The sequence below is a fragment of the Scomber scombrus genome, chromosome 14 (genome assembly GCF_963691925.1).
Source record: "Scomber scombrus chromosome 14, fScoSco1.1, whole genome shotgun sequence".
In the NCBI taxonomy this organism is placed as follows: Eukaryota; Metazoa; Chordata; class Actinopteri; order Scombriformes; family Scombridae; genus Scomber; species Scomber scombrus.
In genome coordinates, this window is record NC_084983.1 from 11,610,896 (window position 1) to 11,628,408 (window position 17,513).

The 17,513-nt window shown below is 38.9% G+C and overlaps 2 protein-coding genes across 2 annotated transcripts in view; one reads left to right on the forward strand and one right to left on the reverse strand.

Moving 5' to 3' along the window:
* klhl13 (kelch-like family member 13) overlaps positions 1-2,317 on the reverse strand; it is a 36,088-nt gene extending 33,771 nt beyond the window's left edge. Inside the window, exons 1-2 of the mRNA XM_062433438.1 lie at positions 2,247-2,317; positions 618-691 (exon numbers count right to left, since the gene is read on the reverse strand). Coding sequence (XP_062289422.1) covers positions 618-670 — 53 coding nt within the window. The 5' untranslated portion in view covers positions 671-691; positions 2,247-2,317. The remainder of the gene's footprint in view (positions 1-617; positions 692-2,246) is intronic.
* Positions 2,318-7,859: 5,542 nt separating this feature from the next.
* Positions 7,860-17,343, forward strand: wdr44 (WD repeat domain 44). Its single transcript, XM_062432646.1, has 20 exons — positions 7,860-8,360; positions 9,330-9,363; positions 10,540-10,623; positions 11,353-11,962; positions 12,323-12,462; positions 13,402-13,497; positions 13,597-13,733; positions 14,160-14,243; positions 14,352-14,458; positions 14,778-14,932; positions 15,027-15,165; positions 15,247-15,311; positions 15,442-15,558; positions 15,675-15,797; positions 15,902-16,093; positions 16,220-16,321; positions 16,399-16,514; positions 16,752-16,879; positions 16,986-17,120; positions 17,210-17,343. The coding sequence occupies exons 1-20, from the start codon at positions 8,284-8,286 to the stop codon at positions 17,296-17,298; spliced, it is 2,730 nt and encodes a 909-aa protein (XP_062288630.1). The 5' UTR covers positions 7,860-8,283; the 3' UTR covers positions 17,299-17,343.
* Positions 17,344-17,513: the final 170 nt, after the last annotated feature.

Here is a 17,513-nt window from a genome sequence, read left to right on the forward strand (position 1 = left end):
TATGAAAAGTGTTTGTTGCTACGGACCTTCCACATTAAGTCATGTCAAGTCAAGTTAAGTCAGTTGACTAACCGGTTAAGACAGGGGGTCAGCTCATAAAAGGTTTTCTTGTTTGTGACACTAACACTGGACCCAGCTGAAAACACCTATTTCAGTCTTTATACACAGAGGGCTGCAACAAAACTGTTTAAGTGACAGACAATCTATAGAGGCATTTCGGGCATGGAGGGCTGCCACAAGTGCATTAATGTCGTGAAAACACTGTAAAATCTTTAAAGTCGTGACACTCTGATGAGAATTTTGGCACATACCTCTAGCTCTGCTGTTTTTCTTTCTTTAAATTTAATCAAGGGTTACAACACATCTGAATTCAAGGAGATGCTCTTTCCTCGTAGGTCTGACAGAAATCCACTGCGGCTGCAGCCCTTACGAGGCCAGGACTAATATCAGAACTGATAACTGTGTTCTCAAGACAGCTGACATTGTTAACAGCTCTTCATTTTTTAGTAAAGGTTTGTGAGCTCAAAAAATTGAATTACATTCAATCAAAGTGAAACATCAATACACATATTCACAGTGTCGACTGAAATAATGGAATATGACATATTGCACATTACCTGTCATGCAGTCCAATGGGCATTGTCTCCCCTCTGTGCATAGGGTGCTCCATACCCTTGCCAAAACCACACCTCTAAAACAGAAACAGGGTATTGTCAAAGTCTTTCTTCTTCCAAACATTTAATCACAGCCAAGAAAAAAAAGAAGCTTTTATACAGAATCTAGTTTTGTTTAAAAACTTTTTAGCCAGTTTTATTATACACCAGCACAGTCTGCATATCATTTAGGATTCATGTACTTATTGCCTCATGATGACTAGAGCTGTCTTCTATAAATGAATCATGAATGTAAAACAAACTCATTATTGTGGTAAGGATCACACATAGCAATGCCTTCCAGTTGCACTGTTTTTAAATACACAATGAAATGTTTATTTGATGCATGCAACAAAATAGAAATAAATATATAATTTAAACAGAATACGTTTTTTTTTTATAATTGTCTAACTAAGCCTCATAATGAAACCAGACTTCCGTAACTATCTAAAGTTCATCCTAAAAATAAACCTTTTCATGTTTAACAGAATCCAGTTTATGACTCAAGATGTGTCTTTCTTCTTTACAAGCTGTGACCATGTTACTGGGAAAAGTTTATATATTTGCATTCATGTTCATTTTTGGATGTAAAAAATATCCTTCGGAAGTTGAGGTCAGTGTGAATGGGTGTTTCTTGACCCTCATCTCCGTCTGAACTATGCCAGTTGCATCACATTTCTCACTTGTTGCTTTACACAGAACTGGGCTAATTAAAGCTAAAAATATCGGCAGTGTGTGTAGCTTGACAGAAAAATCCTCATTGTATATTTAAATTCAGCTCACATTATGAACGGCATAGAAGCCGTCCAAACATCAATCTCGATGTTATGTTTAAGTGGCACCTGGTACACACGTCCTTTTAAATACAGTCTAGTTTCTTTACTAGTTACTTTTTGGTTGCTGTTGTTATAGTAACACGTTAAAGTAGCATGGCTGTAGTGACATAAAGCTGATAAAGGGTGACAGTTTGCCTCTACAAAGCGTACGTTGAGCTCTCAGACACCAAGTCGAGAGAGGTTACTCATATTAAAGCTATGCAAGTGTAATACATGTAAGTTAGTAAGAAAAAGCGAAGTAGCCGACTCGCTTGCTAGCAAAGGCTTTAGGCTGTCACCATTTATCATGTCAGCGTTTACTAGCCGGGATAAGCAAGTGTATTGCCATAAGATGCGACGCTGTCTTAACGGAGCTTTGCTCATTTTCTGGCCATGTTGCCTGAACACTGTCGTCTCATCTCCAGTGGGAACAAGCTAAGGCTAACTAGCTAGGCTAACCCATTAACGTTAACACTGGCTAGCCTGAAATACAACAGGACTATCAACTATGTGGCTAACAAGTTGGTTCCTGTTAATCGTCGTCCGCTAGCTGTGTTAGTTTAACTCACGGCAGCGCAAACGACCGGAGTCTTAACATGAGTTAGTTGGGTTAGTTATTACTTAGTCTGGTGGGTTGGTTGGCTTGCTTCGACCAATAAATGACTGTGACTGACTGTCAGCCTGGTACTTGTTGTGCACAGTAGGCTATATATGATATTTTAATCATTGTATGTATCTTAAACACACTCCGTAAACTTTTAAAGAACAGATTCCATACCTTCGACAACGAGATAACGTTAACTAGCGTCCTTGTTTTCCTTCCAAGCCCTCAAATCCACTTATACCTCTGGACCCTCCTTCTCTGTTTTATCCAATGCACTTGTCGCTTAGTGGGAGAGCTGGAGCATCTAAACTTACCATTGGTGGAAGAGTATGGCAATCTTTTCTCATTGGCTCAAAACTTCCGTTACTAAATAAAGTGGTTGTGAAGAGGAGTCCTCCCATGGAGCATTTGTAGCCTGTAACAAATGTCTGTATCGCTTAACCATCTATTATGGTGAATGAGAGTGTTGTTCAAAGGTGAACTGAGCTTACAGCTAACGAAACTCGTTTTAAAATCACTGTTACAAGGAAACACCGTGTTTCTGATGCAACCATAGTTTTATGCATGTGGTAATTCTCACTGTAGCAGGTGCACAGGTTCCTTTTTTTGGATGGAATATTTCAGTAATTGGAGGAGGTAATTGGAGACTGTTCTTGTTCAAACATGGAAGTTACTCTGTATTTACAGAAACAGTAGAGATGGAGTTGATGTGATTTCTGGCTACATTTCTTTTTACATCTCTGTTTATGTAATAAATCCCTTTTCCCTCCCCCTGCTATTAACAAAGCATGTGCAGACAGATGGTTTGCACACTAGATGATGTACTATAATGAAAGAAAATCAAATTGATGAAAAAAAATAATATATATGTGAATACAATCTCTTTTATAGTTCTCTCTCACCCTCTTAATTAAGCTTTCTCATCAAAGGAAAATAAGAAAAATATTGCACAAAGCAGAAAAATGATCTAAAACAGGCTACACAGAGTTGAAATAAAATCCAGAGTTTAGGAGTTGGGTGATGTATCCCACATACCCAAGTCATATGATCAATTATTAATGTAAAAGTATTACATATATTAATGGTACAAATGACTTATCCAAATATGCAACATGATGTATATAATAATATACATGTATATTATTATATTATTATATATGTATATAATATATATAATAATATAATATAATAATATTATGATGTATAATATTTTAAAGTGACAATTTTTTCCATTTAATTGTTGTTTAATGCTGAAGAAGTTTCAGAATCCTTAGACCTTTGAAACCCACTAAATCCAAACATGTTGTTAATGTGACGGGTGGAGGCGGTAGGACCCAGTTGCAGCACAAACACACCACAAGTATAGTTGATAATGAGCTTTATTGTACATCAATGGCAGGTGTGGTGTAGAACAGGTGAATAACATCTAGGTACAGTTCATTAGGCAGAAGATCAGGACAGGTTGCACCCACGAAGACAAACAGCGATGACAAAGCAGGACTGATGGAAACTCAGACTGCAAAACCAATGCACAGGAACGCCAGGTAGCCATGGGGACAGGCAGACAGAAATCAGGTACAGAGGCTGAACTCATAGTCGGGGACAGAAGGCTGAGGCGTTTACCAGGGCAGAGACGAAGCAGGGTTGTCAGGGCTGAGCATAGTCCGAACCGGGAAGTTAAACTGATGGTGAGTGCTGGGGGGTCTTGCATGGGAACAAAGAACAATCTAGATCAAGAGACAATCCTATGCATTGCCGATTAAAATAATTAGAAAACCTTTTGAATTGACTTGTTTATTGCTCATTGCCAAGGTCTACCCCTCAAAAAGCAATATGATATGGCACAAATAGTGATTTTTGAGTTATACCCTTTTTAAACATGGATGAGGATGAAAGGGATTATTTTACAATCAATATTTGATCCATGCTTGATAACATTAATGCAACCACAGTCTCCTATTATGATATGACCAGAACACAATAATGTATGCATTCATTAAAATGCACTGAGGCTCTATCAACAATCACTCCTCCGCCACCTTTTTATCCTCTCAAATCAACAGTTAAATTGCATGCTTGTTATTAATCAGCTGATGCATTGATCTGGAACAAAGAGCCCTTTGATTGAATAAGAAAATGTTGATACACTGTTGGCGGTTTTATGGGGCTTCTAGTGTCTGCCTACATTGTGTGAATGAGTGGGACCTGCAGCTGCTAATTTATGTGCATGTTTTACCAATCTGTTATCACCTTATCAGTTTCACTGAAGTAACATGATGAACTGGAGCCTGGCAAGAAAGGAGGCAGTGTTTGAATTAAAAAAAAAAACAGAAAACAAAACACATCAGCTCACATAAAATCTAAATCTAAACTCTAATCTATGCCAGTATCTGTCTTGAAAGCCCACTATGAATCGACACAAGCTGTCGACTAGGGCTGTAATTTAAGATTATTTTCATTCACGATTAATCCATCAATTATTTTATTGATTAATAAATCATTTGTTTGGTCTTTCAAATGTGAGAAGATGGTGAAACATGTCAATTGCGGTTTTCCCAAATCCCAAGGTGACGTTCTCAGATGTTTTGTTATGTCCACAACAGTAAATATGGATAAAAATACCAAAATCACTTCACCGCTATATCTCATATTGTATAAACTGCACCCTGACTACCATTTCTTACACTATTATGTTTGTGTTAATTGTTTAATGTTCATGTTTATTGCTTTTTCTGTTGAGATCTGTATCACACTGAATTCCTTGTACTTAGATGAATAAATTTGATTCTGGGTCTGAACAGTCCACCACCCAAGGATAATCAGTTTACTGAACTTACTATTTGATGGAATCAGAGAATTTGGACGCTTTTTTTTTAATGACTTAAAATGATGAATGAATTATCAAAAATAGTAAGACATTAGAAACATTTCTTGTTGTCACTTTGTTTAAAACAATTGAAGGTAACTAACTACTTTCGTGTACTGTAGCATAGGAAATGCCTCATAAATATATTCATAAAATGGGCCAATGAAAATATAAATTATTGACAATTAAATAATTAAGTGATTACATATTAATAAGAAATGTAATTGACATTAAATTAAAATATATAAATCTTTCTCTGAATTATATGAAGAACAAGGCATTGAAATAGACAAAATAAGTCTTGAAATGTATGTCCAAATAATCTGTATTCACTGAAATAATACATGTATTGTTATTGAACTCCATCCTAACTCCATTCTGTATGTTTTAATGAAACCTTAGTATATTTATAAACTGTATTCTGTATGTTTTAATGAATCCCTAGTATATTGTGGTTTTTTTTCTTCTTTTCCACGAAAGCCTCCACTATTTACTTCTAGTTCTAGCCCCTCTTTAATATGTGATCAGTAATCTGAAACTTTTGTTAAATAACAACTAGACAGGAGATACAAATAGCTTTTTTTCTCCCAGCTTCAGTGTATCTCAGAGCATGTGGGTCAGGCTGGTGTCCAGATTGGCAATGCCTGCTGGGAGCTTTACTGCTTGGAACATGGGATGCAGCCTGATGGGCAGATGCCCAGCGACAAGACCATTGGAGGAGAAGATGATTCATTAACACCTTCTTTAGTGAGACTGGAGCTGGAAATTATGTTGCCAGAGCTGTTTTTATAGGCCTGGAACAACATTGGTAAATTCTTGATTAAATATAGATACCATAGTTACTGCTTGATTTTGGTCAGTCAAAACCTTGAATAATTTCAGATCAAACATGTTTCTTTAGATGAGATGTGAACTGGGACCTACCTTCAGTTCATCACCCTGAACAATTGATCACTGGCAAGGAGGCTGCAGCTCACAACTGTGGACACTACACCATTGGCAAAGAGATCATTGACTTAGTGCTGGACAGGATGCAGTTTACCTTTGTGCCACCAGAGGGCACATTATCCATGACTTAACAGCAACATAACCCCTACCCATTTTTGGTAAGATCCTAGTGGTGTATGTAGAGTCGCTTCTCACTTTTACTGTTATCAAGCTATGCAGATAGTTTTGGTTTAAGTTGTCAAGATTTTGTCAGATCTGTCCCTGATATTCCTGCCTTCAGCCCAGTGCAGTGGAAGTTAAACCCTGCTTACTTTTTCATAATCAGTTGGTCCCCACCCTACATCCCATTATAGGTTTCAGTCATTTAAATTTCTTTACTGTGTTTCTTATATTTAATCAATGTCAGTTTCACTGTCCTCAGGCTTACCTGCCTTCAGGGATCACAGCTTTTGAGGTGGTATCGGCCCTTGACAACAAGGCAAGAAGACAAATATTCTGTTAAATCCAGACATTGCCTCTCAAAAAACCCTAAAATTATGAAATCACAAATTCATTTGGTTTCCTTCTCCTAACTGCTACATTAGTCTCAGATTACCAACATTAAAGTTGAATTTGTTATTTTGCTGTGGCTGTGACAAACTTCACTTGAAACACTTCAATCTCAGAACCAACATGGTGCTGCTGACACTGTTCACTAGTAATATATTGATTATATTTCTATTTTTAGTCTCAACAAACATCATAAAACTAAAGACCCTGTCCAACATTAAATAAGTATCAGTCAAATTGTTGGTAAATAAAACTACGACTATAAGACTAAAATTCCAGTTCTGTTCCTTTAACAGGCCTCTCTGTGGTACACACCATCCTAGTAATACTAATAGTATTATGCAAAGTATGCAAATGGTTCAGGCTTTATCATGGCTTAAATCTATTCATGGTGTGAGGAGATTTTTTTCTGGTATGAATAATATTTTTCAGTGTTGTAGCAGAAAAATAATGCCATCTTTGTACCATTACATGCAAGACACGTGTACTCCACAGACAAAACTAAAGAAAGTAACAGATGTGTGTTTTTTATTACTAGTATTTGTTCTCTATCTGTAAAGAATGTATTTAACAAGAAGTTAGGTGTGGATGTTTTTAGAGTTGTTGCCAGGCAGTTGGTTTCATGCAAAATATCTACATTAAAGATGAGGAATTGCTGCATGTGCAGAAACATACCTGTGGGGTCTGGCCAGTTAAGCCAGTTTAGAGCAGTTTAATGGTTGTTGCTGGAGGCCAAGGGGATGGTCAACAATCTTATAAAGACATCAGGTTGGTCTATACTCACTTAGCATCCTATGACATTTAATTTCTATTTTAGGACTGGATGATACAATCCCTTGTGACCTGCATTTACCTAAGATGACGTGAGTGGGGATGATCATGCCAACTGTGTGTTTCCAGGACGGTGGATATTTGAGGCGGGTTGTAGGGGGAGGTTAGAACTTCATTGGGGTCATCAGGTAGGCACCCTCCTTCATAGGTGTTTCGATGACAGGCCCACAATACCTCCACAGGGCAACATTTGGTGTCCCAGGTGTGCCTCCCTCTGCTTTAACTCCCTCTACTCACCCTGTTGCTGCAGATGTTGCTTTGGGGTCCAGGTATTGTCTCTCCTCTTGATCCAGATCCAACGACTGGCCTGTTCGGCGGCATTGGAGAGGATTTTAATGGCTTGCCGTAGGGTTTGTCCTTGGATTCCTATGACCTTTTGTAATCTGGTGGTCGACTTGCCCACAAAACCTCTGCAGCCGACTTCAACTCTACTTGAGGTTTACACATAATAGGGCATCCCTTGTCTCCCTCTTGACTGCAATTCTGCCATGTGTCCTGTAGGGGGAAGTAATGTGACAAAATGAGCAGTGTAGCAGAAGAAGAAGGCTGCTGGGCCCCGCCCTTTGACTCACCTCGCTTGGATGTATTTTTTACTGGTTTGTTTATGACGCGGCTCGCCTACTCCGTTAGGTTGACAGCTGACCAAGTGTTTGTCGTTGTAAAGACGTGCTTTTTTGTGTCTGCGTTCATGGAAGATACTTTTTTGTGAGCGTGGCAGCTTTAAAACAGCACAGAAAGCCAGCTAGCAGCAGTAACTGTTGGTCAGTCATACGAACAGATAACATAATTAGCCTAGCAGTAGGCTTAGCTTACTGTAACGTTATGGCGTGACAGGAAAAATGGTTGTTTGACGACGCCTGGGTCGAGCCTTTTATTGATTATAACATTGGTATCGAAAAGGCAGAAAGTAGAGAGACGGGCGCATGTGTCTAACAATTGACTCATTCGCAGGTTAGGCTTTTAGGCAGCTGCCTGGCGTCCAACTTAGACTAGCTAGCGAGCTAAATCCACGTTAGCATGGCGTCAGATACAAGTGACACCGAGGAATTTTATGATGCTGCCGAGGACGTTAATTTTACACCATCTCCAAAAGTGTAAGGAAACACATGTTTATAATATTACTTTAGGTGTGGGTGACTGAGGCAACACGGTTTTCAGCTTGTGAGCCATAAGTTAAAAGTATCTAACCAACTTAGAAACAGCTAAATGTGCAGAGAGGCTCATACTCATACAGCGAGCTTCTTCAAAGACAAGTCTAGAGTCAGCTGCTAGTTACTGTCCAATTTAGTATTTATTCATTTATTTTTTTCACATTTTGAAGTTATTGTGTCGTGATATTAGTTCAACAGCTGTTTAATGTTAGTACTGGGAGGGTCTATCCTTGCACACAAGTCACATGATGTTATTCCTGAGATCAATGGGATAAGATTTGTTTGTAGGAACAGTCTTTCTTGCAAAGCTGCAACAAAGATGCACATCCGTGGTTTCTATTCTAACATAGTGTTTTTTTTAACACTAAAACAATATTATTGACTATCATAATGGGAGTTTGGAGTCTTGCATAGTGGGTACAATGACTAACCTGCAAAATACACTGCAGTGTTTTTAGAATATAAGGAAATGCAACTGGTTTTTCATGGATTAATTAATGTGGAGGTTATCCTGTAATTATCCATTTACTATAGTCATTCCTGGTATTAATCATATTTATTTATTGAACATTTTTCATTTTTGTCAGGATCTAGTTGCATTTCGTTATTATTGATCAAATTACATTTATTAAACAATATTAAACTCACAGAATCAAAGTCCATCATTGACTGTGTTTTCCTTTTAGATGTCATTTGTTAGCAACCATGTTCTGAAAGTTTTGTTAAATTACATAAAGGGTGACAATCAGTATTTCAAATTGTGTTAAAAAAAAAAGTTTAAACATACTCTTCTCAAGAGGACAGGTAAAATAATTCTAAGTTTGGTTTAACATTAAATTTATTCTGGAGTGTTGTATTTTAGACTTTGGCTTTCATTGCAGGTTTGAACTGTGTTGCTTTGTGTTTTTTTAGGTCACCCTCAAAGTTTGTCATTCCTTCACCTCAGGTATGTTTATCTAAACTCGGGCACTGTTGAAACAAAACAGTGTCGGCCGAGTTGCTTGTACAATGATTATTTCAACTTCAGTTTGTATGTTACAAGGGCTTGACAGTGAAGTAAAAGGTTGTTAACACATAATTTGGGATTTAAATGAAACTGCATAATATTAAAATCCTTTGGAATTTTTTGTTGAATCTAATGAGGTAGTTTGTTACTAGATTGTTTGACAGATTACATCTCTTAGGATTTGTTATTGAGATTTTGCTTGTTTAAAGAAAAGAGAGTGTTCACTTGGACCATAATGAATCTGAGTATTTGACCAGATTAAGATAAATCGCACTTTGACGTCACTTCTTCAAATATAGCACACAGTTGTTTTTTTAAAAATCTCTAACAAAGTGTTATTGACCATCTAGAGGTGACTACAATGTTTATAGTAGTTCTCCTTTAAGTTGCACCTATGTTAGGTGATCTAAAGCTAAAGTATTGTTATTGCACATGAAAACATTAAAACAGCCTGTTCATTAATAATAATAATGATCATTAACTGCAGATCTTTGACCCTTTGCTACAATGACAAGGTTCCAATAGTGGCTAGCCTGTTTCCTTCCTGACAGCTAGGAATATGTAAATGACATGGAAATGAATCATCTGGCATTGTTGCTCAGCCTGTGCTTCCCACACAGATAGTTACAACTGAAATTTAAATAACATTTTCTCATGAGAGAGATAACTCGGAAATACGAACTGCTCTTTAACATCGACACAATACTAGAACTGACATTTGAATGGACCCAGCAATGAAACCTTGCTTGCTGACAGACCAGCATTAGCCTCACATGATTCAACATTTACTGCAAACATTGATTTTGCTGCAAAAGGAAATTGCATCATGCAACAGTGCTGCATGTATGGATAATTTCAGCCTTTAGACCCTGTAATTGACTTTAGAGTCAGTCACAGACTCTGCTTTCATTGCAAGCAGTGTGTCTCAAATGTGAAATGTCAATTTTAAGGAAGCATACTGGTGCTCTATAAATAGGTTTCCCTCAGTCTGCATGTGTTTAAAGGCTTATTACTTGCCTGCCTTGATATGAATTAAGTGTTCCGTGACTTTTGTTATTTCCTATGTATATTTATTGTAGGTATATAGTATTTTTTCTTTTATTGTTTTTGGAACAGCTTTCACAGAGATCAGCAAATGCTGCACAAGATGTGAGCTGTGGAGTGACTGCATCTGAGACTCAGCAAGATGATTCCCTACAGGTGTGGTTTCCTCTATTATTGCTGAGTATCCCACACAAGATGAGTCTGAAGTGAAAAATAAACTCAAAGTTTAAAAAAAAAAAATGACCTCAAAGGTAAAACTTAAAATAACTATACAAAAGTGAAACATTTGATACAGTTATTCATTTGTGTTGAATTTCTCAGGTTCACTGCTTAATTTTCAGTTTTAGTTCAGAAGTTCCCTGGAAGTACAACAAGTAGTGCAGTTTACCATTGACGTGTTTCTCCAAAAGTAATTTGACCAATGGTGATGCAGCCCTGTAACACCTGCCTTTGTGAGAGCTTTTAGTCAGAAGTGAAATTACAAAATTCTGATCTGAAACAGAAAATTGAGCAGTGAAACCTAAAAACCAAACACAAACAGCAGTGAAAAGGGCCCGCAAAAGATAAATCCTGAATATGGACAGAAAAGTGAAAATATTGTAACCAAATGTTTCATTCTTCTATAGTGTTATTGTACGTTTTATGCATTTGATGTCATTTTTTTTTGCTACCAGTTACACAAATGTAATCCCACATACCACCCAGGTTTTTACACAGGCATCATTGTAACTTTGAATTTAGGCTGTTGTGTTGACTGTTGTAAAAACAAAGAAAGAAACGGCGCATGTAAAGACAATGACCTGTTTATGTTGTATTTGAGCTCAACGTGGAAATTTGCATCATAGTCATGTAAATCACCTAACTGATCTTTTCTCTTCCTCATAGATCATTGATAGCATCATTGAGGAGAGTCAAAAGGGAAATGTTGGCGAGGTGGTTGAGCTGTTAGATCATCTTCATGTTGATGTAAGAGCAGAGGCAGAACCAAAGGAAGAGCATAATGCTCAGGAAGTTCCTGAGGAGCAAGCAGTGGCAGCTGCTGAACCTCCGCTTGTCGAGAGGCCAGAAAAACAACCGGAAAATACAGAATCAAACGGAGCATGCTCTATTCCTGCCCCTGAACCTGCTGATGTCCCAGGGCCATCAGTGGGAACGCAAGAACATGTTCAGCCTCCGGACATCACCAGCACCATAGGACGGAGTCAGCCTGATGGGGCACTTGTGCTTGCAGAAGGGGAGCAGGAGCAGAGACCTGCAGACATCTTAGACCAGGTCCCCTTCACAGACAGGCCAACTGACTTGGACTCTTCTGGGCCTACTAAACCACCACGGCAATTCACAGTGGAACCAGACATTGTAGCCAGCACCAAGAAGCCTCCTCCCTCACGACCGCCCCCTCCTAGCGGAGGTCCTCCACCCAGACCACCTCCACCATCCTGGCAGACTCTACCCTCCAAGAAGTCTCAGGAGTGTCTGAGGCCAAGTGGACTTGAAGGTAGAGAAAACTTAACTCAGTTGGCACTTGGCACAGTTGATTAACTTTCAATTAATCCAAAGTGTGTTTTGAAGTGTTGAGCTCGACCTTGAAGACATCGCTGCATTAGTAACTGTTATAAAGCATCTGATAACGCTGTAAAGTACAGGCTTAAGAGAAATGTCCTTGTTTTATGAGCTTAATTCACCAAGTTTTGCTTTGCATGAATGAGTTACTGACAGGCCTGTAGACACCAAGAGTGAATAGTGTTTCAGGTTAATAATGTGTGGTTTGAACCACAAAAACAGCACAATGTCAAGCCACTGCACACACATACAAAGCAGAGAGATTTTTTCACATGAAGTGTTGTTTTTATAACAGTGTGTGCAGTCAGTGTCGATGCTCTGGAGCCCTCCGGCCTGGTGTCTCCCAGCAGCACAGTGAGGAGTCTAACCAAAGAGCTGCAGCATTCCTTGGATCTAGCCAGTGCCACCAGTGGGGACAAGGTGGTGACAGCACAGGTCAGTGAGGCTATAGACATGACCCCCTTTTGGTGCTCATCCAGATCTATACTATATATAATATTACCTTTATTTAAACTCTGGCCCTCATTTGCAATGATGTTGAGAATAATACAATTATAAAAGATACAAGGTATAAACCTAATTAATTACAAGTACAAACAGAAGTTAAGGTCAGTGATTATAGATTTAAAATGTTGAAGGGTTACTTAAATATCAAATTTGAGGTTCTGCCAAGAGTTCCAGACGGTCTGAGCATAAACACAAATGCAGATCCTCAAAGCTCAGTACGATCTTTAGGGACTTATAGTGAAATCCAGTCATGAGACAGAGTGTGATGTGATCCAGAGGACCAATCAAGCATAGTTGTGATATAAGATGGCAGCATTCCAATAAGGGCCCTTTAGATACATATGTTTATGTATGCTTAGGCATATGCTTATCAAGAGAAGACCATCAAACCTTTTTGTACACAATACAATGAGTGCTATAAACATCACCAGCAATAAACCTGAGGGCAGAATGATAACAGAATCCAAGGGCTAAAGAGTAGAGACAGAGGCATGCCTATAAATCACATCACCATGCCTATAAATCACATCACCATAACTCAAGACAGATAAAAACAGCTTCAATGACCTTTTTCCTACAAAACATGGGGAAGTTAGTTCTGTTTCTATAAAAAAACAATTTTTTTTGTAATTTACTGGCAAGACTTTTTTGTATGAAATTTGCATGTGAATTTGTCTATCCATATACCAAGTTATTTATAATCTCTAACACTCTCAATAATGGATCCTTGTACAGTGCAGCTCTAGAGAATAACATAAACTTGGTTTTATGAGCATTTGATGCCTGCTGCTTTTTTTGGTTTAGGAATTTTATCAAATGCACTGTTCATTTTTATTTTTGCACCATTGCTTGGTTTTTTTTTTTTAGGAGAATGAGGATGAACAGGCCTCATCTCAGAGTGGAGGACAAACTCCAGGCCCTCAGCGCCCACGGTCCAACTCTGGTAGAGAACTGACTGATGAAGTAAGAGTTATGTTTTCACTCCAACCATAACCTAACCTCTTGCACATTCCTTACATATCCTATACACCAAATGCACACTTGTTTGTTATCTTAAAACAGGAAATCCTGGCTAGTGTAATGATTAAGAATCTGGACACTGGGGAAGAAATCCCTCTAATCCAGGCAGAGGAGAAACTTCCTGCAGGGATTAACCCCCTCACTCTGCACATCATGAGGAGGACCAAGGAGTACATTACGTAAGCAGAACATGTTTTTTCTGTATTAACATAATTGTTAAATCAGATTGTTCTATATTCTACAGGGCTCACACATGTAATGGGTTGTACGTATATTATTTGTTTTGATTAGTGAAAAGTGAAAAACAATGGGAGAAAAAATATCCTATGTTGCAAATTGCAGCTTGTATGTCACAATTAAACAAAACCATTAGTCAAACGTGAAGATTGTAAACTCAATCAAGACTTGAGGAAAAAGCTTTTTTCCTGGTGAGGGAGAAAGGTTGTTGCTGTAGCCTGTAACAGTAAACACTGTTGGAGTGTCTATTTAGTTTGCAAGTATATAAAACCTTTTCCCAATGTGAAAACCTTCTATAAGCCTAGTTCTGTAAAAACAAAAGGTACATTTTCTTGGGGAAGTTGATGTGTTGTATTTTTTCCTCTCAGGAATGATGCTGCACAGTCAGATGATGATGACAAGTCTCAGGCTCCGCTGGCAGACACAGATGGAGGAAAACTGAAACAGAAAACGTGAGGATTAGTGACTTTTAAATGTTGCTGGAACTGTGTTTCTTCCACTCCTCCACAACATGATCTTGTATAGAATCTAATAATTAATTGTTCCTAATTATTCACCAGAACCCAGTTTAAAAAATTCCTGGGCAAGTCTGTGAAGAAAGCTAAACATTTCGCTGAAGAATATGGAGAGAAGGCAGTCAACAAAGTGAAGAGTGTACGTGATGAAGGTAAAAGAACACAGTGACTTAAAGTATTTAAACTACTTCAAATACATTAAAAGGTAAAACTGCTGATAAGGTTAAGGTTAAGGTTTCTTTATTGGTCTCCTGTGGGAGAAATTTGTCTTGGAAAAAGGGCAGTGCTACATATAATAATAAAAAAGGACATTTTAGTTAATAAGATTTGTTAAAGCATCCAACCAGCATAAGATGTTTCACCCTTGCAAGTGAATGTGAAAGTTAACGTTAATGTATTTTCCAGTGCTCACTAGCTTATGAAATGTTGCTACTCTTTGTAGTCTCAGTCTCATCTTTGTTCGGTGTCCAGTTTTCCATACAGATCCGGATGATCCATCATCAAGTGATGATGAGGGGATGCCTTACACCAGGCCTGCCAAGTTCAAGGCAGCACACAGCTTCAAGGGGGGTCCCTTTGACTTTGATCAGATTAAGGTTGTGCAGGACCTGAGTGGAGAGCACATGGTAAGAGGATCCCTGATTTGTTTTAATTTATTTATTCTTGTTAATACTTGGCCAAATGAAAACTTGAATAACAGCGTCCATGTCTTGTCCTCAGGGGGCTGTCTGGACGATGAAGTTCTCTCACTGTGGGAGGCTGCTAGCATCCGCCGGCCAAGATAATGTGGTTCGCATCTGGGTCTTGAAGTCTGCCTTCGACTACTTCAATAACATGAGATTAAAGTACAACACTGAAGGTAAACCTCATCAGCATCTCAGATCTTTTGTTGTCACGATTGATTTTTTTAAATTAAGGCTTTTTGCTTTGACTTCTCCAGGTCGAGTTTCACCTTCCCCCTCTCAGGAAAGTTTATGCTCCTCTAAATCTGACACTGATGCTGCGGTGAGTGAAATTAATAATCGTCTGATTGGTGGGTCGTCTGACTTCAAAGTTGCTGTTAGTGGTGCAAGTATTGGAATGCTGTATATTTTATAGTTTTGTGGCTAACAGACTGTTTATACTCTTATCTTAGGCGAGTTGTGCTCCAGAGGACCCGGACACAGAAGACAGGAATGCCCCTTTCCGTCAAATCCCCTTCTGCAAGTACAAAGGTCATACAGCTGATCTGTTGGACTTGTCCTGGTCAAAGGTGATGTCTTACTGCCCTCTCTTCATCCTTTTATCCATCCTCTTTGCACATTTTAGATGCTCTCAGCACCGTTTTTAATCTGTTGTCTCAATTAATTTGTTTTTGTGTCAATACAGAACTTTTTCCTGCTCTCCTCTTCCATGGATAAAACAGTCCGATTATGGCACATATCCAGGAGAGAGTGTCTCTGCTGCTTTCAGCACATTGATTTTGTCACGGCCATTGCTTTCCATCCCAGAGTAAGTTGAGTCACCTTGCATTACTTCTCCTGGCACAAATCATCCATCTGATTATTTTAGCTCCCTGTCTGTATTCAGAGTAACATTTATTTCTTGTTTCCAAGGATGACAGATACTTTTTGAGCGGCTCTCTGGATGGAAAGCTACGGCTCTGGAACATTCCTGACAAGAAGGTGGCGCTGTGGAATGAGGTGGACGGACAGACACGCCTCATCACCGCTGCCAACTTCTGCCAAAATGGGAAGTATGCAGTTATTGGCACCTATGACGGCCGATGCATCTTCTATGACACAGAGGTAAAACCCAAATGTACGAGTAGAGAACAGGATACATTTAAATGTGTTCTGTGTTATCAGGTTGCTGTTAAAGCTTTGTAGACATCATTTCAATGAGGGTGTTTTTCTGTTTCTTACATTTCACAGCGTCTGAAATATCACACCCAAATACACGTGCGATCCACCAGAGGCAGGAACAAAGTTGGACGAAAAATCACTGGTATTGAACCTTTACCCGGCGAGAATAAGGTAACATCTGATGTACACTATAAATACAACTAAGCATGTCAGAAAGACAGACAATGACAAAGTCTTCCCCTCCATAGATTTTGGTGACCTCAAATGATTCCCGCATCCGCCTTTATGACCTAAGGGACTTGTCTCTATCAATGAAATACAAGGGTTACGTCAACAGCAGCAGCCAGATCAAGGCGAGCTTCAGGTGAGTGTGTTTGCCTTTTAGGAGGTTCTGCCTTTAACATTTTGAACAAGCATTTAGTTACAACTGAGTAATAAAACCCTCTCCACGAACCACACTTTAGAAGTTAGTGTTATTGCCTTTTTGCTGCCTCTAAACTGCTTCTCTTAAATTGCCAAGCCCCCTTTAATCACACTTAGTCTTATGTATTACACTACACCTGTAACTCAAATGATTTATTATGCTACCATCTTCCTACAGCCATGACTACTCCTTCATAGTCAGTGGCTCGGAGGATAAGTACGTGTACATATGGAGCACTTACCATGACCTGAGTAAATTCACATCTGTACGACGGGATCGCAACGACTTCTGGGAAGGGATTAAAGGTAACTGTGCTGTGTTGAATAATATATAGCATTTTAATCTATCTACCTGTCTAATTAATTGGTTCCCCTTGATTGAACTGTCACTAAAGGGTTACTTATCTTTCAGCACACAATGCAGTGGTCACCTCAGCCGTTTTTGCGCCCCACCCAGGCCTCATTGTTCCACAGGAAACAGGGGCAGAGAAACCAGAAGCAGAGTGCAAGAGCCTGGACTCCACAGACTCTGAAACAATACCCTCAGGTACATTTGCTTAAACTCATTCATGGATAAAAATGGAAACAGCAGCTGACTGTCAGTTCAATGCCTAACAGTTGCATTGTCTGTTGCAGGTGCCCTAAAGACAGATCACACAGAGGTTCTTCTCTCAGCTGACTTCACTGGAGCCATCAAGGTTTTCATCAATGTAAAAAAGTACTGAGCACTTCAGAGGTTGTCATCTCTTCTCATTCAGGCCCGTCTGTCGGACATCAGTCTTAAAGATGAAGGACAGTCCGTCAGGGACCATCTCAACTCACCTGACTACCTAATCGTTATTGCTCGGAGACAAAGAGCTGTGTGTAGCTTTTTCGGAAGAACAGGGACCCTAAAATGGAAGATGAGGGAATAAGTAGAAGAAATGGACTGTAAAAAGCG

Bases quoted from the DNA above. Each gene is read 5' to 3' on its own strand.
- wdr44 (XM_062432646.1), top strand. From the start codon at position 8,284: ATGGCGTCAGATACAAGTGACACCGAGGAATTTTATGATGCTGCCGAG. The intron at 10,624-11,352 runs GTGTGGTTTCCT...TCTTCCTCATAG, and splicing joins AGCAAGATGATTCCCTACAG to ATCATTGATAGCATCATTGA. The intron at 14,244-14,351 runs GTGAGGATTAGT...ATTATTCACCAG, and splicing joins GGAAAACTGAAACAGAAAAC to AACCCAGTTTAAAAAATTCC.